Source organism: Lytechinus variegatus, chromosome 13, assembly GCF_018143015.1.
Source record: "Lytechinus variegatus isolate NC3 chromosome 13, Lvar_3.0, whole genome shotgun sequence".
In the NCBI taxonomy this organism is placed as follows: Eukaryota; Metazoa; Echinodermata; class Echinoidea; order Temnopleuroida; family Toxopneustidae; genus Lytechinus; species Lytechinus variegatus.
In genome coordinates, this window is record NC_054752.1 from 15,311,630 (window position 1) to 15,339,575 (window position 27,946).

A 27,946-nucleotide genomic window follows, 5' to 3' on the forward strand; every position below is an offset into this window, starting at 1 on the left:
AAATTCTTCAAACACATCCAGTGTTGTGTTCCGAAGTAGGTGTCCATTTCTTTGTCACTGTCAAGGACACAAAAAACATTTTTCATCATAAAATTTGAGGGAAAAAACATTAGATACATATAAAACCTCAAAAAAAAGAAAAAAAATTATACAAATGCTTGAAATTTCATAACAAAGGAGTTCCATTAAAAAAAAATTCCATCTAAAATATTTAAAAGAAAAATTGATAAAATAAAAGGATAACAAAGGAAATGGTTTAATATTAAATACTCAACAAAACGCAACAAAAAATATCAATAGTTAAAATACTTGTTTAAATTGAATACCAATTGGTAATATTGGCTATAGTACATGTACAATAACATTTTCTGCTGGCTTTGTTTAATATGGAAAAAAAAAAAGAATAGTCTATTAATTCATTAATATCCAGATTTACCATCAAAACGATTATTAAAAAGAAAAATATCTCAAATACAAAATCGATTATGGGAGTGGCCATCTCCTGACGAGAAAGAAGAAAAAATATTGCATTTCTGTGAATATGAGTGAGCTCATTGAAATGTCAAAAACAAAAGATAACGATTTATCTCACGGGATTTGCATATTACGTACAGGTGACTTTGGTACGTTAGGTCACAAATTGGCTAGCTCATTATATGCAACAATACATTTTCAATGGTACAAAACTCATCGCTCATATGAAATTATATATGTAGTATAAACTGAATGTCCGAACCATTAGAAAAGATTCGAAAAGAGTACAAAAGTGTGGAAAATAGAAACAAACATTTAAACAACTCCAAAAATGGTGGTGAAGGAATTTCCACTCAACTTCTATAAATACACCTGTATAGACACATCAATGAAGGGCACAGATAAATTGACAAAACATTGCCAAGCTTGCACAGTCCATGGTATTAAAAATATTGTGAATCTATTAAGGTCTGTCCATAAATTATTCCTTCATCATTTGATATCCATGAAACGTACATCGCTAAGGAGGAGGTATCGCCGTGGTAACGGTCGAGGAGCAGGCGAAAGCACGGTGAATGTCTTCCTATCCATGTCCACGTTGGTACTAAAAGAGAGGAGATAAATTTTAATCGAAACTGTTAATAGCGTGACCTGACATTGCAATTAAAATGAGGCAGCTTCACATGCAACTCAATTGGGAGCAAAGTTATTTGGGAACAGTTCTTGGGGTGTAACAGGAAGACATATAGGGTGTTTTTTTTTACAGTGTGCAACAGAATTGGAGTAACGCTTAATTTAATGTCAAATTACTTTATCTCAGGCCTTCAATCTTGATATTTTTAGGGCAAGGCCACATTCTTTAATACAGAGCATTTTCTATTTTACAGCACAAATTGAAAATCAATGAAAAGGGCACAACAAATCTCAAAGAGAGAGGCATCAAGACTACGGTAGTCAACAAGCCCTGAGGGCCACTTCCATTGACGAGTGGATACCATGCGCGACCATGGGGTCTCGAAAAGCACCCTAAACATGTATTTTCCATATTCTGAAAATGCACCCCTTAACAAGTATTGGCGTGAAACTTTTGTGAACTATTGTGAAACCCTACCCGTAAGAAGACAAGTACTGGAAACAAACCGATACTTTTGCGGCAAGTACTCCCTGAATTGAACCCCTAAACAAGTACATCGATATTTCAATTGTTATGTCACGGACGTCGGTCATCGGTTTTACCTTTACCTACAACATTGGGTTTAGTACAGCCCCACTTCCCACATCTCGCGCAAATCATACTCTTAACACGTAGTGTTGACTCTTGGGGCAAAAAGTACATCCTTTTTAAACATTTAGTCTTAATTTGTTTATACCCTTGCAAATTTGAACCTAAGCACGTACCTTTTCCTAGCGAAAATAGATACCATTTTTCATTATTATTTTTGTGTTTTTGACACACTTATTACTTCACGTACGTAACGTGCCCTATCTTGAAAAAGACATTCTTTTTACGTGTTATTTTGATCGCGCATGGTATCCACTCGTCAATGTAAGTGGCCCCCCTCCCCCGGGTCTACAAGGCATCCACAGCCATGGATGAATTTAAGCACTGGCACTCTTTATATAGACTTCAGTTCAGTTCAACTTTATCCAATTTCAATATCAAAAACAATTTACAATGCATTTGATAAAAACATGCAATTTAAGATGAAATAATGCAATTCTGTCAATATGTACATACATATTGGTATAGCTGGGCCAGGGCCCCATTGCACAGCAAAGTTACCATGCTGTGCAATGGTAACTTCCATGGGATTCTTGATACCATGATAGATATCACTGGATGGCAAAGTTATCATAAAAGTAAACTTTTATGCAGCGGGGCCCTGATCCTCAGTAAATCTTACACATGTCCTCCCTCAACTTCAAATACTAAAATAATTATTAGAAGAAAAAAAACATTGAGAGGATGAAAATACGGATTCAGTTATTTTTTAAATCAGTATCTTTTGACCAAACCACATTTTTTTTTCAATTTTACACTCCCCCCCCCCCCACCAATTTTTCCTCTTTTATCTACTCTTGTTATTTCTATAGCAAAATGCTCCCCTTGAGCAGTGGTAACTATTTTTTTTTCTTCACTTGTCAAAAAACTGTGGTAGATAAGGTACCCCCAACCTCCACAGTAGATCCTGGATCTGAAGCTGCGTTGTACTTACATGACAATGAACCCTGCTACATTGGTTGATATTAGATCATCGTCTTTGGAATCAGCTAGACTTACACTAAGTAGATGGTGAACAATCTCTGGACCTGAGAAACAAACAAACCAAGACACAATATTTCTCATTTAGAGATACAATTTAGTTCTGGCTGTATACGTACATTTATACATGTATATGTGTAATGATGGGAACACTCCTAAAGATAAATTCCAGTTCTGGTAACGATCTCAAAATGACTTTTTACAAAATCTAATATAATAACCACCCAAGTGTCTGTTTGTATGAATAAAAAATATGTGCCAAAGGATTCTGGAAGAAATTGTGTAATTTATGAGAAATAAGCAAAACAAGCGCGGATTCTGTCACTTCCATTGGGTCTTTATTCCAGCAATAATAATACACTGTCCCACGTGTGCCTATCTGTGTTGGCGATCTTCAGTGTGATCATATTTCAGTTTAGATTTTATGATTTCACATAGTTCAGTTTATGTAACTCTACCAGATCTTGATCCACAATGATATAGTCATACTTAACCTTGGTTCTACAGACTTTCTCACAAAATTAGAGTTTTACTGCAACTACTATCATTTAGCTTTAAAGTGATTGTGAAACGCTAGTCAAGACAAACCAAAGAACTAGCACTAGCCATAAAGCATTGGAACTACACACATGAAAACAATTGACACACTACACACCAAAAAGCATGTATGGGATTGCATCCAAATTGTCAGCAAGCAACAACAGTTTCAGCTGCCATTTGTTTTAAAGTGAATAAGACAGCATTGGTGGACTAAATATTAGTGTACAGTGTTATGGATTTTCTACTCTTCTTTTTGAGTATTTGTATTGAATAGCGCTAATTTCATCATGTGCACACCATCTTTCTAATGTCAATAATCCAACTGCCATGGTGGCGATGAATGAATTAATAATTATATAAATTATACAAAGTTTACCCCCATTATGTTCAACAAGACAAATTTCTCATTTGGCATAAGAACGAGTCACCAGAGATACATACAGTCTTGTGTAACTTTACGGACAGCTTAATGCAATGGCCCCCAGTTTCATTACATGTTTAACCCTAAATCTCCCGGGGTATTTTTATTCTTGTCATTCCCGGGGGGGGGGGGGCCATTATGCCCCCCCCTTAAGATCTCGGCCGCCGATCGCGCGAGCGACGCAAAAATTTGCACGCTGGTAGTGTGCGATGTAATGTACAAGGCTGTATGGTAAAATTTTCCAAAATAATGAGATTTTATTTTATATGAATTAATTATGCTAATTTATGCATAAATCATACTTTTTGCTCTAATTCACTAAATAAAGCTCCTAGAATGCTAATTTTTGGTGAAAAATTTTCTTTGCAGCATTCTTAACAATCGTAATTCAAAAAACTTTGGTTTAGAAATAAATTTCTTATGTATTTTATTGTTTTATGAATTTCTTATGTATTTCTTTGTTTTTTTACTTTTTGTTTTTTATTGTTTTTTTCAATGGAAATTGTTCCAGACATAATTCTGATCATAAACAAGGCAAAATTAATTAAGTTTAATCAGTAAAAGTAGAAATAATGATACATTTATGAATTTTGGCTAAATACGCAATTTGCATTGGATTTGTACATGAAATCACGTTTATGAGCAATTTTTGGTCTGACATGCACTTGCATAATGTTGCGTAATGTCGTAACCGCGTCTCAAATTTGCGCGAGACTTGAATGTAAAAAGTCAGTGAGCTGCGAGGTGAAAAAATTTCGCGCAGCAGATATATCGCAAAAATTGTTGAGGGGGGGGCCATTATGGCCCCCCCCCCCCCCCCGGGAGAATTAGGGTTAAAGATTTGTTACCAGACGTACCTGGATTGACGGGAACTAGTTTGGTTTGATTATCTTCGGGTGTCATTCCAAGAGGTAGGCAAGAATTAGGAACCGGAGGAGCTTCAAGAAAAAACATAACAAAACAGAGTACAGGTAAGTCCAAGTTGGTATAATCAACAATTTGGAACAATGTATACATGAACACAGTCACAGGAAGTCAAAATTTATTAATCATCCTTGTGATAGTTGTACATGCCAATGTAGAACAAGTACTAGTACATTGCACTTTTAACACATGACCTGAATATACTTTATATTCATAATTTTGTTTAATAGTATACTGCATAGAAAACACATAAAAACATGCTTATCAAATTGAATTTAGCATAGTCATATAATGAAGAGCTCAAGTTGTATGAATGATGCTCAATGGATTTCAAGATTTTCAAATCTCTTCAAAAAATAAATATCTGAATTTCCAAAAATATCAAATTACAAGAATTAAATTAAATGAAACATAAATCATATTTTATTTTGCCGTATCTTGGAATCCAAGTCTTACCTCCGACCTTGTAGATTTCTACATCAGCAAATTTGACTTCAAAGGAATGTGGATAATAACAGCAGTTAAAGCCGTAGAAGTACTCCCGAACTTTCTCGTCTCTCGTGAACCGCCTGAAAGCCTGAGATCTATCCACAACCTAAAAGACAGAAACCAATAAAAAAAACTGTCAAAGCATCTTAAATATAGCTATCTATATCGTGCGGTCTAGTGGTTAGATCATTGGACTCATAATCGCAAGGATGTGAGTTCGAATCCCCACTCTGCCATTGTCTCCACTCTGATAAAAAGGCCTGAGAGTAATATCTGCAATCTATAATGTCAGCCACTATGACAGATTAAATTAGACCTAAAGTGTTTCCTAGGTAATTAGTTACATAACCAGCTTGGCGTTTACCAGCAAAAAGCTGTCATGCTGAGTTCTTACGAGAGTTACCCTACACAGAAACAGTACAGATTGTGTCAAGTTTAGAATTTTGAAAAAAAAATTGTCTCAAAGTAACACATTTCATGCTGAAGAGATCATCTAAACATGTTACTCACCCCACCGGATTTTGGTTGTAACACAATCTTGACGAATGAAGGCATGTCCCGGACCAGTTCATTGTACAACCTCTCCTGGTCTAGAACGATGATGACATCAACTGTTTGGAATAACAACAGCAACAGATTTATATTTTATATACCTGGGAATGCTTATCAAAGAGCTTTCAACTCAGAAAGAAAGCTATAAAAAAGATTATTCACTTCAATGTGGACATTAGAACAGTGGTTCCAAATGGTGGTGTGCTGTTGGTGGTTTTGGGGTCAATGGGCCATATTCTGAAGTCGGGTTTAACTTTGTTAACTCAGGTTTAAATTTGTGGTTTAAGTATGGATAGACATTTGTTACATAAATTACTAATGGTAGAGATATCATATTTCAGCTCATTTGGCTCTGAAATCATTCATAATTGTCAAGGAAGGATAAATATAAGATTGTCTTCACCATTGACGAATCAGGAAAGAGCACATTGAACATAAGAAACATATAACTTAATACAAATTTTGACACCTTTGGCTTCCAATAATTTTAGCACAGAGTTAGACCATGATCTAAGTTAAACCTGACTTCAGAATATGGGCTATTAAATCTCTATGTGCAACATCCTTGGCCTGTAACATACTTCCTTTTTACTCCAAGGTGACGACTTAATATTATTATACAATAATTAATGTGGCACTCCGACATTATCCTTCAGGGCTAAAACTAAACACGGTATGATCTTTTTTTGACATTCAAATAAATGAAGCCATCCAGACGCTATTCTAATCTTAGGGCTGGGTAGTTCCCTTTTGCTCTTAAAGAAAAGAATTCAGTTCTGGTCGAGAGACAAAGATGATTTAATCTTATAATAGGAGGAAGTACATGCAGTTTTACATTTAGTCACTGATAATATCAAGAATTCAATCATAATTGAGGGACAAAGATGATTGCATTAAATTACCTTCAAATGCCTGAGCTGCATATTTGATACATTGGTAGCCGTCACCTTTGACCCAACCACACGTATTGATGACACACCCACTCTGAGCAACTGGAAGATCAAAGAAAAATTAAATCAAAGAGACATGTCAGTTGTGGTAACAATCTCAAAATGAGTTTGATTAGAATCCAATACAAGTAGAATGCCTCTAGCAGTCTCACCTACATTACATGATTCTATATAGCAGCAGTGCTGACTTTGAAAACAACTATACTTGTGCAAGTAAAAAAAAATTGACACCCCACAAATCCGCAATTTAAGAAGAAAAAAAAGTAATGAACATATCATTATTATATATTATCTGAAAAGGTATGTTTTCCCAAATAATTTGGTACCAAATTTATGTGGTATGTGTTAACGTTTGGATGACCAGGAGAAATTCTTTGCAGTGAAGTAAAACTTGATTTGTGCCAGGGTAAGGCATGACTGCAATGAATGAATCCAGATGTCAATGATGTCATAATCCTACAAGGGTTGCATTGAAATCCATTTCAATAAACACTTTTTAGTATCAATTCTCAAGCTACTTTCATTGAAAAGGGATGAGCAAAATGTCTTTCAACTCATGTAGGATTTCAACAGAATATTTTAACCTGTTTTCCCTTACTTCTTGTATTTGTTTTACACCGCATTGCAAAGACCTCGGCAAGCTTGGCAGTGAGAATCTGATAGAGTTTCATATTGATGCCGGGTGAGGTAGCACCGAAGTGATAGACTAGAGGGGCGGTGAGGGCGAAACCTTGCTCTACGTCGGCTGGTCTCTCTACCAGCAAGGCTCCTACGGTACCAGGCACAGATACAGAACCCTGCATGGGATGAATGGCAAAGAGAGTAGGTGATTACGGAAGGTGTCGGGGTACCAGCAGGGCACCTATGGTACCAGGCACCGAAACACAGGGCTTAAATTAATCGATGGCTAGGCCGTCAATGCCCCTATACCTGGCCGTGATGCCCTTTAAAAAACAAGAACAATTCACGGCCAAAAAGGCTGTGCCCTTTTTTTTCAAAACCGGCTGTGCCCTTTCTCACTGTGAGATTAAAGTTTACAAAGTTCTCCCATATTTCACAAGTAAAAATACAGGAGAGAGAAAAACAAATTTTACAACTTCCCTTAATTCAAATTGCAAGCCAGTTTGCCCTAAATTCTGTGATCTTCACACAAACACACAAACGCAAAGTAAGCATACATACTCTACTAGCTGCTGCACCCACGTGGCATGGCATCCTGCCTGCGTGTGGAAGGCATGCAGGATATCGAAGCAGTGGTACTTATGCAGATGCTGGAATCAGAGTGAACAATTTTCCACCAGTTTTTCCAGCAAAATAATCACAAAATCGGGGGAAAATTTATTTTAAATGTATATGGATTCTCAGATTACCGATTTGGTGATGTAATTGGAGGAGCAAGTTGTTTAGTATTCATTACTAGATCTGTCTAGTTGTTTTACTTTTTGTTTTGAGTTTTCTTGTTGTAATAGGAAGAGAGATGCCTGTGTACGTGTGATGCCGCAATGTTTCACCTTATTTTTAATTTTGATGTTTCACTTTGAAATTTTATTAATTTCTAAAACATTTTAGTTTTCTAACATTCTCAAAAAGTAGTAGTAGTAGTAGTAGTAGTAGTAAGATGATCACATTTTTATTTGTTTGCTTGAAGTTTGAACTTTTTTCCCTCTTCTTCCTTTCATTCTTTCTTTCTTTACTAACTTTCTTTCTTCATCCTTTCTTTTATCCTTCTTGCCTTTTTTTTGGTTCCATCATCTATCTTTATTTCCAGTCTTTCCTAGCTTTCTTTCCTGATCCTTTCTCTCACAGTTGAAAAATTTTGCACGTCGACATAGTGACAAAATTCCTGAAATTCCAAAGTTTGGAAAAAATGCGTAACAATAACTGAACTCACCTGACCCACATCTAATTCAATAAAAGTAGGTCTCCTCCCAACCCTGACTGCATAGTTTAATAATAATCGGCATACTGTGCTCTTCCCGACGTCTCCCGGTCCGACAACCATCACCTAAACAAAAAGAGTTAAACAAATAATATAAAAAAGAAACCATGGTATTAAAAAGACAGAATATATGTCCAAAGTATCAAGATTCCAGACTTATTAAAAACACGTGATTGCATCTTAAAAGCTGAATTGACAGTTAATAATATTAATAACAGTCAGTTCTTGTATAACACATTATGAATAATGTCTCTATGCGCTTCCAAAGGACAAGTTACCCTGGCCGTCGCTTAAGCAGCTTTTACGCGCTCAGCATTTCAAGGAATAAATTCATGCCAGGTACCCATTCACCTCACCTGGGTTGAGTGCAGCACAATGTGGATAAGTTTCTTGCTGAAGGACTACTACATGGCTGGGATTTGAACCCACGACCCCTGTTTCAAAGTCCGGAGACTAATCACTGGGCCACAATGCTCCATGGTTGTTTTACAATTAATAAAAATGAAATTAACAAATAAGCAATACCACAAAAAAATCAACAAATAAAAATTACAATATAAATTCAAAATATTACAGTATAATAGCACAAATGAGAGTTTAGATTTGAAAAGCTATGACAAGATGCAATACTAAAGATTTTTTTAATGAAAGTTCACATAGGAATGGTGACTGTCATTTGCTCTCTTTGTTTTGCCTTCTTGAAACTTTCAAATATGTTGCAAAAAGAACACTAATCCTCCTTTAATAACATTTTCTTTAAAGCTTTTTACTTATTGTTTTTTGCAAAATTGCCAAAACATAATTAATTTGCCATGTATTGTACTGTTTTTTTTCTTATTATTACGTTTTTCAAAGATGCTTCAAAGCACACTGCAGAGATTACATGTACATGTAGGTGATTGATAAATATTTCACCACAAACTGCTAATTAACCACGACTGTGGTTTATGCTCTCCAGGGAGAATTCAATTATAATGATGTGATTAAACTAATAAAATTATTTCAAAGCAAGTGGAAATGTTAGAATAATTTAAAGGGGCCTGAAATTGACAAAATCACGAGAAAATGGAATCGTATAGAATTCGCAAAAGGTTACTCTATTCGCAAATTTTTAATTTGTCCATCATGTGGGTCCAACAGACTGAAATGATCAACATTTGAACAGTACAAACTTGTCCGAACTCCTGACATTAGCCTGTTGGACAAAATATGTGATACAAATTTTAACTGTATAAATTAAACCGAACTCGGGATTAGTCCCTACTCAGGATTGTACTTTATTCTGAGTTGTCATATTTCTCGGCAATCCTATAAAAGTTGCTGTAATTATTCTAATAATTCAGCACCACAGGGCACTATTGAACTAGTCAAATGCAAAATGCGCCCCCACACCAATAAAATCTGGACGCTCTTTCACAACAAAATTTTCTTATCGATGGCATGTTAATAGCTACTGTATCAAGATTCTGGTTGGATGATACAATGCTACAATACCTAGATGTCTCACCTTTGGTCCCCTAGTAGCCTCAAGTTCAGCCTGTTGTCTCATTTGCTCCAGAGCGGCATGCGTGTTCAGATACATCACCATGGGCGTTTCTTTGGAAACGTACGCTACCTCCGTCTTCCCTCGAAGGTGCAAGCGAGCGGTCAAGGAATAAATATGTGTATGCATGAAAGCAGGCAATATTTGGACCATTCACTTCGGAATTCCCCCTACAGTGTATGTTTTGTGCAGTTTCAGTGGACAATTACTTAATAACTTAAAAATAAGGCAAAGAAGTGTGATATTATTGAGGTCTATTTCAAATACTACAATGTAAAGCTTACATGTACCACCAAAACACAAGTTGCAATCATAGATTTTTATTTCAGTAAATCTGGTCATAAAGTTTTATTTTGATTAAATGTTAAGCATTTGTGGACTCGGCCTGTAATCACACAATGGTTTGTCCCTTTTTAAACTTTTGTCTGATCATGTTTTAGTAGTCTACAAGCATAGACCCTGATTGAAAATGTAATCAACAAGAGGGCCTTCACACAAGGTTTTTCTGGAAATTCATCAGGGGCACCTGATCAAAATAAAATATCTGCAAGTTTTTTTCATTTGATATAAAACCTATTCCAAGCATGGATTGGGCTAAAAATTTCAATAAGGATATCATCATTATCTGTAGCTTCTTAGCAAATCACTGTGATAATACACAAACAGCCGGTTTATTGGAATATAAAACTATCACCTTGAGAGGGCTCTTTAGGTGTTTAAATATTCACAAAGAACCGGCAGTTTAAAAAAAAATCTGATGGCGACAACAAAATTTTTGAATGTTAAATGAAACTCTTGTAGACCCTTAATAGCAAAGCTACATGTAATATAAGGACAGGAGCCTTAAACCTTCCTTTTCATGAATTCCATAGCAACCTCCACAAGTTGTAGATTGAAAAGGATATTATAATCTTGCATCCCTGCCATGTGAATACTGCTACTTTGGAACCTGAGGAAAACTTGTATATTCTATTCTTCATCAGCTCCGAGCCAAACACTTCTGCCAAACCCTCTTTGATCTGAAAAAAAAATCACAAAGAGACAAGCATTTTATAATTAAACCCAGCAACAGCAATGAGTATACAGTAAAATAGTTGAATATTTGACAAAAATCATTAGAAGCCCATCTAAAGCCCGGCGCATTCTATGCGACCCGATGCAACACGATTTTTAACAATAAATCCTGTTTGGAATCAAATGTGACATTTGGGCAATTCCAAGCAAAAATGGACATTTTCCCAAAATTTATATTGGCTCTATTTCAAATCTGGATCAAATTTTTCTATCAAAAATCATATGAATTTTATAAATACAAAAGGGGAGCACAATTACATGTAGCTACAATATTTTTTCTTACGCATCTCCTTATAGGAGAATCCGAACCATACAAGAAATTCTATACTTCGTTTTCACACTAAGTTTTAGCGAAGTGGGCTAGCACGGTAAATAGTACGGTGCTAGCACCACAATTGCGGTGCTAAGAGATGCAGTGTGAAAACGAAACAGGGCAGGGCTAGGGAAAGTTGGGCTATATAAGCATTAGCCAATGACAGAAGTCAAATTGCACGTTAATCACGCTCTGTATGGTAAAATCATCAATATTCATGAGCTGAGGGATAGTCCGGGTTAAGGCATTAACCCTGGCTGAGCAGATACATGTAGTATGGGGTTAAGAAAGACAGTGTGAATCGAAAAAATGGTAGTATGGGGTTAAGGATAGTCCAAGGTTAAGGATAGTATGGGGTTAAGGAAATGTATTTAGTGTAATAGCCAAATGCCATTGAAACATACATTAGGCTCAGAGTCAGACATAACCCATCTCTGACAAGTGAGCTTTTAAATTTAATAGTGGCTTGGCCTTTTGCCCTTGAAATTAATACATCGAAAGAGAGAGTGAAAATGCATGTTAATATACATAATTTTCTATATTGATTTCGGCCCTTTTGGTGTGTTCTGTTCCAATGCTCTAAAATGTTGAAATGAAAATAATCGCTGGAATAATTTAATTGGCTAAATAATGAAAATTTTGAAATCTGTCTTCCATATTTTCTATGCAAATTGGTGAATTTCTATAAAACTGCAGACATTTTTAACAATCCATGAAAGAAAGCTTTTACTATTGCCAATTCGAATATCAAAAGTTGTATGATCTAAAAATAATTGCCCTGAAAAATCTCACACATCTTCAACCGAAGGCTAATGTACATGTACATGTATACATGTAGCACTGCTCTCATGGATCTGCAATTTCTTTTCATTGATTGCAATCGTGCAGTTACCATGGCAATGCAATTTTGTATTTCATACAGTAGTCAAACTGTCTATTGTGCATCTTGTCTGTAGTCTCTAACTGCATACTGCAATTTTATTAGAATTGCTATTTAAAATACATACATTATTTGTATGCTGTTCTATCTATCTCCAGACTTTGCAACAAAATACCAGCACATCTATCCTATTCATCAATCATACATGTACCTGTCCCACTTTAATCTTTTCAATGATTTTTTAGGGGGGTGGGTGTGGCTTTAACAAGAACAATAGGAATAAAGCTGTTTCCATCATGACAATGTACATGATTTATTTACCTCCATTTGTACGATTTCATTGTTTTCGACTTCAAATCGCAGTTCGTTGTCTTGAGAAAGTATGTACTCTTTGCCGCCCTGTACACAGGAGAAATATACACAGAGAATAGAATTAAACAAGTTTTTACATATTTTTATGCATAATATATTACATGCCATACAGTTGTACATACCAAGATATCTATAAATGAACATAGAGGAATGGGTACCTCCCCCCCCCCCCCCCGGCCCATAATATTATCAAGAAAAAAAAAATCAATAAAAGTTATTTCTAAACTCCACTTTTATAGTACATGTATAAACCAAGACACGGATATTAAAGTGATCTGATGTTTGGAAAACATGAATTGAGACCACATCCCCATTAAAGATTAGTTTGTGCTAGATGAACATTTACATGTAGCGTTTCATATTTCATAAGATCTATTCCAGCCTTATCCTATCTCATTACTTTATGCTATCAATGCTACATGTAAATAAATAATCGTTAGGCTTTACTACATGTATGTATACCACTGCCATTGAGATTTTCTTTTTTAAAACACAATACACAATCAAAGTGAAACAGCATTTTCCTAGCTACAGCATAAGAAACCACAGAAGGTTTCACAAAATTGACAATAACCATCTATATAAATCATTAGTCTCCATCTCAATACTTGGAGACAAATATGCATGACCTACAAAAAAGTATTCAACAGTTTAATTATATGTATGCCATCGCTGACAAGAGTTGATTTTAAAAAATATACTATATGAACTATGAAGTCAGACTTTCAAAACATGGACACGTACACATGTATATGACATAATATTTTTACTAGTATGATGTAAGAAGGGTTCACAAAATATGTAGAACTTTTATCAGTAATCCAACCTTATCCCAACTCACTATTTTGAGCCTAAACAGATTGTATGCTTCAGAAAAATAATTTCATAATTATGCCATTGTCATCATGATTCAAACAAAAAAAAAGCATAATGCGCCTTGCAAACAGTACAATATGACATAACATTTTTCCCCATCATGATGTAAAAAGAGAAATTATTCACATATTGAACTTTTGCCAGTAATCCAGCCTTATCCCCAGCAATACTTTGAGCCAGGATTTAATAAGAAATATTCATTAGGCGTTACGCCATCGTCGTCACGATTCATGCGGAGAGCAATGTGACTCGGAGACTGTATGATGACTTGCTTGCTTTATTATGAAACTATTAAAGGGAAAATACATGTACATGATGAAAGCAATGCAATGATGCTAATCACCTTTCTGTATGCTTTCCTGATCATGATGCGATTGAAATAATGAGAATTATTTACCCTTAGTAATAATTCCTTCATCACTTGGAACCTAGCTTTTTTAATTTAATTTAACTTTGGGTTTTTTTTTATACAAAGAGGATCCTCAAACATGTACACTGTACATTGTTTATTTGCATAAATTGTTTGTGAGAGAGTAAAAGGAATTTTCCAATTTTACAGAGTACATGTATATATTGAAATGATCAAGATGACATGAACAATTTTGTGAACTTGTGTGACACATTACAATAAAAAAGTAAAATTCAAATTCCACAGATGAAGAAATGAATGTCAGGGATGAATCCAATGTTCACAATAATCACTAAATTTCAGCTTTTTTCAGCTCTAAAAAATAGAGAAAACATACAGCAAGGCTCGACATTAGCGGTGGCCCGATGGCCCGGGGCCACCAAAAATTCATCTCGGGCAACCATTTTTGAAAAAATGTTAAGTTTTGGTGGCCCGAATCGGGCAACCAATAATTTTCAAAGTAGCGCAATTTTTCTCCCGATTTTGCATGTATTTATCAACTTTCTACAGTTCAAATAGCAAGCCATTCGTCATGCGCCTTTTTTGTTAATCTACACACAAATACACACACACACACAAAGATTGCATAGTCTTGACAGTACGTAGGCCTACCGCTAGCATACAGTAACTATTATTCAGCCGGCCGCGGCTGTCTGGCTGAGCTTTGTGTGCATGAAACCACTGCAGCTAGCTAGCTGTGCACGAGCAGACTATTCAGACTCAGGGAGCTGCGATACGAAATGTTACTGCTAAGAAATCTTCCCCAGAACTCTGAAAATCTACGACAAAGTCACATTTTACACCAATGAAATGCCCTTCTACAGTCCGTATTACTGAAACCTGATTATCTGCAAGAATTAAAAGGAGGAATTATGACCTCTCTTTTGACTCAAAAAGACCGATTTCCAAATGCATTAATACACATAAAACACATAGGTGAGTACTTCAGAGTCCCATATGTGCATTTGTATGTATGTTGATATTTGGTTTATTTCGAAGCTGTGTCTCTTCTAGCCAAAAATAAATAGGCAGCTTCTTTCTTTCTTGTTTACAAATGACTTCTTCAACCACTCTTAAGGAAGTAAATACTTTGGGAAGGGATTTCATTGATATGAAATGTGAATTTTTCCATCATTTTGTCAAATATAGGGAAGGAATTTTCTCACTGTTTTTTTTTGCCGTTTTCTCATTTTTTTCTGTCATTTTTTTTACAGTGATTAAACCATTTATACCCCTTCCCATTGAATATGCCCGATTAAAGAACATGTTTCTACTGAATAATAATAATTTTCCCCATTTTTTGATAATTTTGTCTTATTCATTTTTCTTACATTTTCTTTTGTTTTTTCTCAAATGTTTTTCTCCTGTTCTTTGTTTTTTCTCAAATGTTTTTCCTGTTCTTTGTTTTTTCTTTCTTCATTTTTTAAAATTTTTGATTTCTTTTTTCAGTATACTATTCTAAAAATGATTTTTGTTTATTTCCCCCTTTTACACATTGTTCTAATTCTGCAGCATATTTTTCTGTGATTTTCTCCTGCTATAATATGCTGGAAAAGAGAAAATAAACTGGATTTGGGGCCTGCATAATCTAGGTTTTATGATAAAAAAGGAAGAAAGGAAAAATTGTTTTGTAAATCTATCTGAGTATGCTATATGCACTATATATTTACTTTACCATTATGAGTGTGTGTCGATACGGTGATTAAGAGTCCAGAACATGGGAACAATACAATTCTTTTATTCTCTTTCAATCATTTCATATTTACAATGATAGAACAATTTATATATTACCACAAAATAAGCAAAGTAAAATAACAGCAAGCACGATTTACATACAAGATGTACAAAGAATAGTGGTACGTCTTAGTGACTGCAGAATATTTCAATTTGTTTTATTCATTTTAAATTCATGTTTTTCTTTATATTTTTCGGGCCACCAAACTTTACTAATGGGCCACCAAAAAAAATTATTTGAAGGTTTTGGTGGCCCGAACGGGCCACCACCAAAAAAAGTTAATGTGGAGCCTTGCATACAGTATGAATGAAGAGAGAGAGTCAAATATGAATTTTCATTCTCAAAAGAAAATGAAAAAGGAAATAAAAAGAATTTAGTTAGCTAAACTTTTCTAAGCAAATAAGAAAAGATAGAAATGTGTGCATGTGTCTGTGTTACCGGGGGGGGGGCAAATTTTTTAAAAGCCAAAAGCTTCAGGTCTCTATATTGGTCGGTTGTTTCACTGTACTTAGTACAAAAAAAAGTGAAAAAGAAAATGTTCCTCCAAACAGATGATTTTTTTAGTAGTCTATTACATAGTATGCAAGCCCTTGTGGTGTGCAATCAGGAGGGGGGGTGGGGGACCGTGGGAGAGAAGGGGTTCTCAAATGATAACATGATACCTACAGTACATACCAAAGTCGAAAATAGGGGGCTCTGGAACTAAACCTTGGTCTAAAATAATGGGGGACTTCAGAACGGCTCAACCACAAGTTTTACAAAGTACAAACCCACCCATAATAGGTTTTATTCATGGTCAAAGTCATACACCCTGTACCCTATTCAAGTATTGTTGTGTGCTTCTTCAACAAGTATGCAGCCTCCTTCCCGCCCCCCCCCCCCCCCTGCCCCCGAAACAAGTATTGCCCCCAAAACATATATTTTTACTCAAGTCAAGGACAAAAATTAAGTTTTTGACATCCTAATTAGATTGTCAACATGTCCCACAAGAATTAACCATCATGATCATCAAAAAGAACATGTAGGATACCCTTTTAATATTTTTTGGTTGAGCGTGTTTACAGCAATATAGTTGAGTGCACCCCCCCCCCCCCCCCCGCCCCTTGGTCAGGTGCACAATTGACAGGAAAGATATAAAATTATATTTCCATATTCATAATTCAAAGAAAATAAAAAATAACTTAAAATAACCAACGATGTTAAAGGAAACTGTACAATTGCAACAAACAGATTAAGAAATACACTGTACATTACGAAAATATAAAATCAAATCATAAATACACTGTAAAAACATGTAGTTTGTAGATATATTTTATCACATATTTGTAAAATATTCATTTCAAAATTAAATTCTTACCTCTGCTCCTAGACTGGCCTGAGCTTTTAACTCTTCCCAATTTGAGCAATCTTTTGCATTTTCAGCGGGTATTTCTTCAGGGGGTTCCATATGGAATTATAACAGAGTATTACTCCCAATGACATGCATGTATGCAGCTACATTCAGGAAAATGAATTGAGTGCAGTAGTATGAAATATATTTTGTACAGCTGATGGCTCATGGCCTGGTTCACAGTAAATGCAAGGGTACCCCTGCCCCTGTTCACTAGAATACACACATTACATCTACATGTAAATTGCACAGGGAACACACACTATACACAAACACATGCTATGTGCATTCTATTGTGCAGTGGGCAGCATGCATTCGATATGTAGTGTGTATTGTAACGGTACACACAAAAAGCACATGTCAATCCACAAGACACAGAATAGTCTCCTTATTTAGACTTTTTTAACTCACAACCTCAGTTGACAGAATTTGACATGTGTATGCTAGTGGGGATTAAGGTTGATTATCTCATTAATTAGCACTTATACAAACTTGAATGCGAATAATATACATGTACATGTAAGAGTGGACTTCATGACATAAAGGAGACTTTTAAACTTTACTGAAAAAAACTAGAAATCTGATATATTGGCAAATTGACTGAAATCAAAGTCTACAATCAAAACTCATGCATATTCAATTTGCTTGAATGAATATTCATCAGGGCATGAAGGGTATGGAAAAACTTACAAATTTTACCTGTTTTTCAAAAAATCATACACCCCAAATCAATATATAGTCAAGTCATTCACAGAATACTTGAAGAAAACTACATTCTCTTCAATCAAGCTCCTAAAAGTAAAAAATAATGATGAAAGCAGACAAATATTTGACTGGATAAATAATTACTAACTGTACCAAGAAGGCACTCATGAATTGTACATATCTGAATCCAACTCCTTTTCTATCATTCATCAGTTAGGGATAATCCTTTCCTGTTACCTCTACCGAGGTAGCAAGATGAATATGATGAGATGGTTTGGATGATCTATATGATTACTCTATGGGAGTGGGGATCATGACAACCCCCCATAACCCCATCTCTGATTCAACTGATGAATCTACTTCAAGTAATTTTAAAACCAAATGTAGAATTATACTTATGATTTTCATCCCTGAGGTTATACACCTTAAAGGTAAATGCTAGTTTTGGTAACGATATCAAAATGAGTTCGTACAGAATCCAATGAAATGACCACTGAAGTGTCTGTTTGTATAAATAAAACGCATGTGCCAAATGATTCTGGAAGAAATTGTGTAATTGCTGAGAAATCAGCAAATAAGCACAGGATTCGGGTACATTGTCCCACGTGCGCTTATCTGTGTTGGGGATTTTCGGTGTGAACATTTTTCAGCGTACATTTCAAGATTTCACAAAGTCCAGTTAATGTAACTGTACCAGATCTAGATCCTCGATGATATACTGGCAGTTCAGCCTTGTTTTACAGACTTTCTCATGAAATCAGTGTTAACTGCAACTACTGGAATTTCTCTTTAATATTCAAACACACATTTGCTAGTACAACATTTCGCTCATCACAACAATTAACAATCTTTTTGTGAGGGTGAACTTCCCCTTAACAAGATGAATATGATGAGATGGTTTGGATGATCAAGGAGCTTGTTGGAAGCTCCTTGGGATGATCTATATGATTACTCTATTGGAGTGGGGATCATGACAACCCCCATAACCCCATCTCTGATTCAACTGATGAATCTACTTCAATTATCTTTAAAAACAGCTATGTCATGCAAATATAGAAATATATTTGAAATCATCTTATGTGAGAATACATCAGGGGTGTGAGTGGTCAGAAATAGAAAGATCTGAAAAATGCTAGTGGTGAAAAAGTCTGAAATATAGAACAAGCTCCTATTCTTTTTGTACAGAGGGAAGCCAAAAAAGCTGAAAATAAGCTGAAAATCAAAACAAAACAAAAATCTGAAATCAGATAAACATCTAAACTCTCACACCCCTGAATGATACATATAATCCTTAGTTTCAAACACACATTTGTCAGTATAACATTTGGCTCATCACAATTATTTACAATGAACTTTGTGTCAGGGTGAACTTCTCCTTTAACTAAGTCTGCACACATTGAACACAAAATGAATTTAAAAAAAAACTTCTTGCAACAAACTTCAATTCAATGTGAATTACCAAAAAAAAAAATCTGTCCATGTCGGAAGCTAAAGGAAAAGTGTTGACAGGATGTGAGTTCCACAGCTGAGTGATGCTTCCAATATTAAAGTTCCATTATAAAGGAAAACATCACCATTTTATAAATTTTCATGATTTTGGGGTAATTTTTCTCCTCTGAATAATTATCTTCATTAATTTAAAATTTATTTTGCATTTTACTTAGCCTGATTTCTGATATGTTTAAAGCTGTGACCTTAGTAATATCCTCCAATTTAGACATATTGTTCTTGTCTATCTCTCAAGCAGCATTTGTAAAAATGTTGATAACATCTATTTGGATGTGGAATATGATAGCAAATAAAATAAAAAGTTATAAAATTTCTCAACAAATTCAAACTTTACATTATTACATGTACGTGTAGATTTATCACAACTAAATGAGACACAGGTATTTTATCAACATGTACCACATAAATACTGTATATTAAAGCACAAATGATGATCAAATTACAAGGGTCTACCGTAACCCTAAAAAGGCCTAGCTACATTTTTCCCGATAAATCAGCTGTGCGAAATTTTCAACCGCGCAGCTCATTGGCTTTTTACTTTCAAATCTTGCGCAACTTTTAAGACCAAATTTGCGATGCCTGAGTACACGATTACGAAATTACGCAACATTATGTAAGTGCATGTTAGACCCACAACTGCTCAAAAACATGAATTCATTTACAAATCCAATGCAAATTGTGTATTTAGCTAAAATTCATAAATGTATCATTATTTCTACTTTTACTGATTAAATTTAATTAATATTGCCTTGTTTATGATCAAAATTAAGTCTGCAACAATTTCATCGAAAAAACGATAAAAAATAAAAAGGCGAAAAACAGAGAAATACATAAGAATTTTGTTTTAAATACAGAAGAAAAAAATTGTAATACCAAATTTTTTTTAAAGTACATTTGATTGGTTTCCTACAAAGAGTCTGTGAATAAAATTGGCAGTTTTGAGGCAATATAATAGCTCATTAGAACAAATGTTTTATTTCATGAATAAATTACATGTAGCATGATTAATACATAATGTGTCCCCATGATTTTTAATACAAAAAAGAGAGAAAAGAAAAGAAGCCCAATCTTATGGGGCTTTGTGATGAGGAACCATGTGTTAGCTTCATGGAAGAATAGACAATGAAAACAATAAACCAGCAAAAAGCACAAGTCATTCGAAGGCTACATGTACATTGTAAAAAAAAAAGGATCTTCCTTTGAAACAATTTTAAGAGTATTCACTGTTCTTGTGCTGTCAATCAATATTTTCTTGTAAGATACAGTGTAATTACAAAATATTTGGAAAAGTAAAATTATATTTTTCTCAACCTTGATTTACAATATTTCCAATCGCCCACATACAGATCACAGTTTATCTTCCATGTACATATATGTAGATTATCATTTTCTTGTTACATGTACATGTAGATCCAAGCTTCTCTAACACTGGAAATTATAGTTTTCATTTTTTTTTTATTTAAATACTAATTAGGGCCAATCACATGCCACATCTGTGATACTGTATATGGTGAAAATTTATAATTTTGCATGACAAGATAATTAGCAAAGTACACACGTGTATAGTATCTCCCGAGGCCAAGACACTTAAAAACAGTAAATGAAAATACATGTAGGGGGAAGGCGGGGTAAGTTGAGCATAGGGGCAAGTTGAGCCACCAGCCGCAGGCCAATAATGAATGAGTCAGACATTGTGGTGTATTGATGACCCATAGCATAACCCCTAACCCCACCACATTGTTTCCAACTTTGAAACAAAAAGTATTTTTTTAGAGGGAAAAAAGTGAATTTCAGCCAAAAAAGTAAAAAAGAGTGTGAAATAGATAAGTGCTTTATAAACACACACGTCTTTAAATATAATAAAGACATGATAACAACATTATTAGTCCAGGTATGGATCTTCATTCTTGTCATAGTCTTTTATATGATGGATGCATAATAAATGTGTGGATACAAAATTATCGCACTAAGTTCGGACTGGGGTAAGTTGAGCCAAACAGCATGGGGCAAGTTGAGCCATAGTAATTCCTATGGTAATGTATCTTAAAAAACAAACAAACCATAAAAATTGATTGAAATGCAGGCTGAAAGGAGCAAATTTACATGACTGCTCTTTTCAAAGGATGTTAGTATTTATAGAGAATTAGCAAGTGAAAAGACTTAAAACAAAAAATTGACATGCTGGTTCTCCCCCATACATTTTTTACATAGTTTTTGTGGCTCAACTTACCCCAGAAGGTGGCTCAAACTTACCCCATATATGGGGCAAGTTGTGCCATTTGACATCGGTTTTTTCAAAGGTCACGATGACTTTCAGTGTTGGGGTAGAAATTTATATATAGGTGGAAAATATTTCAGAAGAATGAAATTTCAAAGCAAGGTACTTATTTCGACAAGATTATTAATCATATCAATTCTAACTTGCAAAAAGCAAAAACTGTCACAACTTACCCCGCCTTCCCCTATAGCACATAACACAATGTATTGTTGTCATATTAAGCCAAGGGGAAAATAAACTTTTGAAGTAAAAAATACCAACAATGTTAGCGAGAAGCAACTTTGTGTGAATTTGCAGAAATCACGCAATTATCATTATGGATGTCCAAAATTGTTAAAACGTACAGTACACTGGCTGCATACATGTATACACATGTACATGTACCATTGTACCTGTACATGTATCTCCTTACAGTTCAGTTATTTTTTCTATTTTCCTCTATAACAACTTCTCCTTTGAACTTACAGAGTCACCTTCAAAAGAAATTATAGCTAGGATGGGGGTTGGGGGTCCACGCAATTTACGTTTACAAGGAAAAGTTAATGGACGGACACCGAGTGTGATACCATAATACACCCCGTCGAGATGGGCGTATAAAAAGTGAGGACATGACATCATCAACCCAACAAATGAATTCATGATGACAAGGATAAACTGTTTTCACTATGAAACTTTAAAATTCAATCATTTGTTATTAGCCATCAGCTTTTTAATGAATTTTTCTGCATTTTACTCTATTCAGCCTAGAGTACCCCTTTAGATCAATCAGATCCAAGCTATGCATTATTACGCAAGCGATAGATTAAAAGTACAAACTGTGTATAAAGAGCAGAGGAAAGAAAAAATGGGAAAAGGCAAAAGAAGAGGAAGACAAGAAAAAAGTAAGAATGCATAATAAATTAATGAAATGATTATTCTTATCCCTATTTATTCTTTGGTACTTGCCGCATCCATACCATATACTGAACTTTATTTTAAATTATTGATATTTCTTGGGTATGTGCGTTTCAACAAGCCTTTTTATGGCTTTTTTGTGCATGCCTGATTTCCATTCATTATTTTGTTCATCTATATTTTTATATAATTTATGTGCCAACCATAATTTTATCATCACCACTATTTGTTTCAGTTCTGTTCTGTTGATACCTTTGCTTTGTTTTATGTTAAACAGCTATTTATTTTTACTTTGTGTATATATACTTTTGTTCTCATTTTGTTCTTTTTAATGAATTTGGAAATAAATGCTGAATTGAAAAAAATAAAAGACAAGGAAATTGATAGGAAGAGAGGAGTACAGAAAGAGAAAGGACATGGAGATAGCATAGAAAGGGGTAATACATGTAGAAGGCTTAATTTAGAAAACAGGAAAAAATAGAGCTAAAGGAAACCAGGGGCCCGTTGGATAAAACCTTTTACCTGAGAAAACTCTGGTAAAAACTGAAATCCAAGGTTAGTCTTATTTCTGCCATAGACTTTAACACAGGGCAAAAACTCAGGTAAAAACAACCTGAGTTTTCTCAGGTAAAAATTTTTATGCAACGGGCCCCAGAAGACAAGAAAGCAAAAAGAAATTTAAAAAAAACAAAGAAAAAAGGGAGAAGAAAAAAAAGAAAGCAAGATAAAGAAAAATAGAGGGAGAGAAAGAAATGTGATGCATGTGAAAAAACTGTATTTTGATACCTGTATATTTACAGAACAGGGGGCCTGCTTCACTATGCATTCATAATCTTGAGTAAAATCATGGTAAATCTGTCATTATGGTAGGCCTATCTATCGTGGTATAAAGGCTCCACAGCTAATCATAATCAAGGTTCTAATGGTAGTTATCAAAGTAATTCTTTGGAATGCCCAATTTTATTAGACTTGTTATTTCTCTAATAGATTTACTTTCAGCCAATCAGATTTGTTAATTTTAGTAGTGTAACAGTAAATTTTGCTTGGTTTATTTATTTAATTTGTATTCTTACTTTTGGCTTTCCATACTTTATTGTTTACAGTCAACTTGTTTATTTCCATTCCAACTCATCTCATCCTTTTTCCATCCTCACAATCCACATACATTGTCATGATCTCATCTTTCATTCCATCTCCACAATACATCTCACATAGCAACACAGGTTCATCGCATTTCATTCTTTCATTCAGTTTCCCCTCAGTCATGCTTCCTGGTTTTCCATTAGCTTTCCACTCCACATGGTTTTATTGTTCAATTCTCATTAGGATTCAGTTTAACTCATGATCACCCTTCTCTATTCTCTGATTGGTTCTTATTTTTAAATAGGGTTAGTTGAGTTCATTTTATACATGTAGTTCATACCATTTTCCTTGTATTTGATTGGTTGATTTCTATGATTATCCAATGTGGGTACATTGGCAGAACTTCCCAGAAGATAAGATTGGAAAGTAAAGTCAGTGCTGATCTGGACTTCATCTTGTTAAGTTCTAATTTATTCTGTGTTCACCCTATCTTCAGTTTAATAATTTTAATTAAAAAGGAGACTTAGGAGATTGAATGTACAGGAGAGCATAGGAGACTGAGTTTATGATTCTTAGAAGTGTACAAACGGTCATGTTACAGTAGCTTTTACTTACAGTACATACCTGTTAGATGTATTTAGAGAAATTGTGCATTTGCTATTGTTAACAAGTCTAAAGTGTAGTATGAAACAAGACCCGGTACTATCAGATCTGATTAACTAGCCTGGAACTGAGGCTTTACTGTCACTAATCAATAGACATCTATATGCCCAAACCGAGGCTGGGCCCTCCTGTAGACCAAAGGTTCGCGGTGTAAAAATTGTAAATTAGTTGTTTTGAAAAAAAAAGTGTGGATGCAATGATGCTCATGATTCAGTCATTGCCATTTTTAGCAATTGATTACAAACTGTAATTCTGCCCAATGCCCTGCCCTTTATGAATTAAAAAAAAACAAAATACGAAGAGAGAATCCATCTTGTCAGAAAGAATAAAATGAGAGTAGCATATAATAAAACTCGTTTCTCCAAAATCGGTTATAGAATAAGCAAGTTATGTACTTTCTATAGGGATCTTCAAATTGGTAAACAGGCTTCAAAATGTCTGATTTTGTGGACAACTCTCCATCAGTCTTGTACACAAATTTTGAGATTTTCCCCTTTTTTTTTACATATTTCACAATGTCTCCTCCTGACCTTGACATACATGTATGTATGTGGTGTGAGTTATATTTTCTCATGACAGATTTTAAGCTCATCAGAAGGCAAGAGGCAATTTGAAAGATAATGGGGAAAATCTGAAAATTCATGTACAAAACAAATGGAAGAGTTGGCCATTATCATAAAAATTATTTATAATCAAATTTCAAATTTTATTATTTGTTAAATAGATAATTTTTATTTATAAATTGTTTTTCAAAACTGCATTTTGTAACATCGCTTATCAATGCTACGTCATAACGAAGCAGTTCAAGGGTCACGCCTATTGAGTGCATTTGTGGTGTTTACGAATGGATCGAGGGATCTACACGAGATCGGTCTGGTAAGAAACCTCTAATTTTTCGTATTTATACTAAGTTTTTTAGTACCTTCATACACATTAAACGTAGGAAGGTGTATAGATAAATAAAAGCCAACAAATTTATGTGATTTCTAACTTTAATCATGGATTACCTAGGGAAATCCATCCGCGTAAACTTACGTCCTGCTAATTAGGAATATATGGGGAGGGTTTCAACGCTTCATGGTGTAAAATGTAAAAGTATTTTGAAATATCACCACGGAGTGCTCAAGGCTAATATCGATGTAGATCTACACAAAAATTCGTGTACAAAACAAATGGAAGAGTTGTCCATTATCATAAAAATATAATCAAATTTCAAATTTTATTATTTGTTAAATAGATAATTTTTATTTATAAATTGTTTTTCAAAACTGCATTTTGTAACATCGCTTATCAATGCTACGTCATAACGAAGCAGTTCAAGGGTCACGCCTATTGAGTGCATTTGTGGTGTTTACGAATGGATCGAGGGATCTACACGAGATCGGTCTGGTAAGAAACCTCTAATTTTTCGTATTTATACTAACAGTTTTTTAGTACCTTCATACACATTAAACGTAGGAAGGTGTATAGATAAATAAAAGCCAACAAATTTATGTGATTTCTAACTTTAATCATGGATTACCTAGGGAAATCCATCCGCGTAAACTTACGTCCTGCTAATTAGGAATATATGGGGAGGGTTTCAACGCTTCATGGTGTAAAATGTAAAAGTATTTTGAAATATCACCACGGAGTACTCAAGGCTAATATCGATGTAGATCTACTGATGCGTGAAAGTCCACACATGGTCTATTCCCATGGTAACGGATTGAATGTGTTTGGAATGTTTTATGATGTTGACCAAAAGATGAGAATGTTGGTTTCATTGTTGTTTAGACAGGAATAAACATAATTTCTGGGGAATCATTTAACAATTTCTGACATTTTACTATGTACTGGTGAGTGGAGCCAACGCAGTTCAGCGGAACAATCAAACACAGAGACTAAAGCATTTGGTCTAATTGTTGTTGAACATTTGAAATTTATGAAGGCTTTCACTTCAAGCAAATGCTAAATCATGCAAACAATCGATACACATCTCTTCAACAAAACAAACCACTCCTTTCAATCTTAGACACTCAAAACATTCACTGCCACCTACATCCTGGGCAGAATTCTGAAAAAATGGAGGCTGGTTAGTAGTAGACTCTTGCCTAAAGACGCCTAAAGTCCTGAAACTTACATCCAACTTCAAAGTGGTCGAGGGGTTGGTTCCTGCCCTTCCTGTTGATAAATTTCTTATTAAAGCAAGACCCAAACGTAATATCAAAGCTAAGAAATTAGTAAACTTTGATGCTACTAATGTGGTAGAGAAACAAGTTACAAATAACTCCAAGTGTTTCTCAATAAGACAATGTAACACAGAGCAGTTAAGAAATTCTTTTTTTGTGAATACAACGTTGGCCTGGAATCAGCTCCCTAACGAAGTTGTCAACAGTACATCGCCAGAGGTGTTTAAAGCTAAGATCGAGGAAAGCCACCTATGTTTTGACTAAACTCATTTGCGCCCTCTCCTAACCCGGTGCATTATACCTAACGGTCCTGCACTGTATTACATCCAGATCCAGGCGCATGGCTAATATGGGAGACTGTCTCCCATGTGGGAGATTATCTCCAATATCAGAGACTTTTGTAAAGAATTTGGGTATCCAATTTAAGAGACAGTCTCTCCTAGTTTGGGAGACCAATTTCCTTTGTTTACATTTGCTGCAAAAGGATTACCTTGGTAGCAAATAAAAATGTGATAAGATTCCTCATAAAAAATTACCCCTTTTCACAGTCTACTTTAGAAATTCACCATCTAATGATCTACTTTTGTTTTGATAAGGATTTTTGTTGTCATTCACACACAAAACAAATGGGCTTCTGATTTCAGTGAGCCGAGACAAAATTTTGGGTGGAAAAAATGATGTTTTTGTTGGTGTTGTTTCTTTTGTCCTTTTGCAAAGCAAGTCATCAATTTGGGAGAATGTCTCCGATATTGGAGTCTCCCATACACAGGTATATGTACAACTACAGTAGGCTAGTAGTACAGGTTAGATTATTAAACAAGAATGCATTTTCTAATCTAAGTAACATTTCAGTATATTTTCACTTTTTGACAGTCACATATCAGGGAGATTGCACATACATTTCACGATAATCACAACATATTGAAATCACTGTCGAGGAATAATGAAGCTTGCGCCTTTCCAATGATATCAGTTTCACCTTTAAAACTTTCAGTAACAAAATCATCCCTCATCACGAGTTGCAGAACTTTTTTTTGGAGGGATTTACCGTACCCTCTCAACCGGGTACGGCGTGCCGCACCTGCCCGGCCGGAGCCGCCGGGGCGAAGATCCAAGCCCTCCCGCAGCTACCCCCAAATCAATGAGATTCTGTAGCGTTATAAAAAAATGGCTGACCCCGTCAGAGGAGAAGATCAGTTTAATAGAAATTTTGGTGAACGAGAACTTACCTCCAAATGTTCAATTTCCTCTCCCTCCGCCATTGAAATTTGAATGTTTCAGTGATTCCCGGCTGATGATCGTCAATGTCAATCGTAACTTCTCGCGCATCGACGCCTTTTTTGTCAACAATATGCGAGTGCAAACGGGTGATGGCGCCAAATCCCAATGATTGAAAGCTCACAAAAGTTTGGGCTAAATTGGCGATGTTGCAGTATTCCAATGAATTTTCTCCTTGCTTTCCACACTCAACTTTGTCCAGTCCGACAAGACAGTAATTT

At 35.0% G+C, this 27,946-nt stretch overlaps 1 protein-coding gene and 1 non-coding gene across 3 annotated transcripts; one reads left to right on the plus strand and one right to left on the minus strand.

The window, feature by feature from the left end:
* Window positions 1-11: 11 nt before the first annotated feature.
* Window positions 12-27,804, minus strand: LOC121426272 (polyribonucleotide 5'-hydroxyl-kinase Clp1-like). Of its 2 annotated transcripts, none has more exons than XM_041622510.1 (12): window positions 27,677-27,804; window positions 12,684-12,761; window positions 11,001-11,114; window positions 10,060-10,185; window positions 8,505-8,618; window positions 7,212-7,410; window positions 6,566-6,655; window positions 5,622-5,722; window positions 5,079-5,217; window positions 4,556-4,636; window positions 2,691-2,784; window positions 12-1,078 (listed from the first exon to the last, which is right to left on the minus strand). In XM_041622510.1, exons 1-12 carry the CDS (start codon window positions 27,707-27,709, stop codon window positions 967-969), a joined length of 1,281 nt encoding a protein of 426 aa, XP_041478444.1. In that variant the 5' UTR covers window positions 27,710-27,804; the 3' UTR covers window positions 12-966. The 2 variants fall into 2 exon arrangements, with proteins under 2 accessions (XP_041478444.1, XP_041478443.1); XM_041622509.1 differs by lacking the exon at window positions 27,677-27,804 and adding an exon at window positions 17,112-17,332.
* On the plus strand, window positions 18,056-18,192 carry LOC121426993. The gene has a single exon (XR_005971675.1). It is a non-coding gene; the product is annotated as a U8 small nucleolar RNA (small nucleolar RNA).
* Window positions 27,805-27,946: the final 142 nt, after the last annotated feature.

Coding starts and splice junctions, on each gene's coding strand:
- LOC121426272 (XM_041622509.1), bottom strand. CDS start 17,201: ATGGAACCCCCTGAAGAAATACCCGCTGAAAATGCAAAAGATTGCTCA. Junction 8,619..10,059: donor AGGCTACTAGGGGACCAAAG/GTGAGACATCTA, acceptor CTTTTTGTTTAG/GTGATGGTTGTCGGACCGGG. Junction 5,218..5,621: donor TACAACCAAAATCCGGTGGG/GTGAGTAACATG, acceptor TCTGTCTTTTAG/GTTGTGGATAGATCTCAGGC.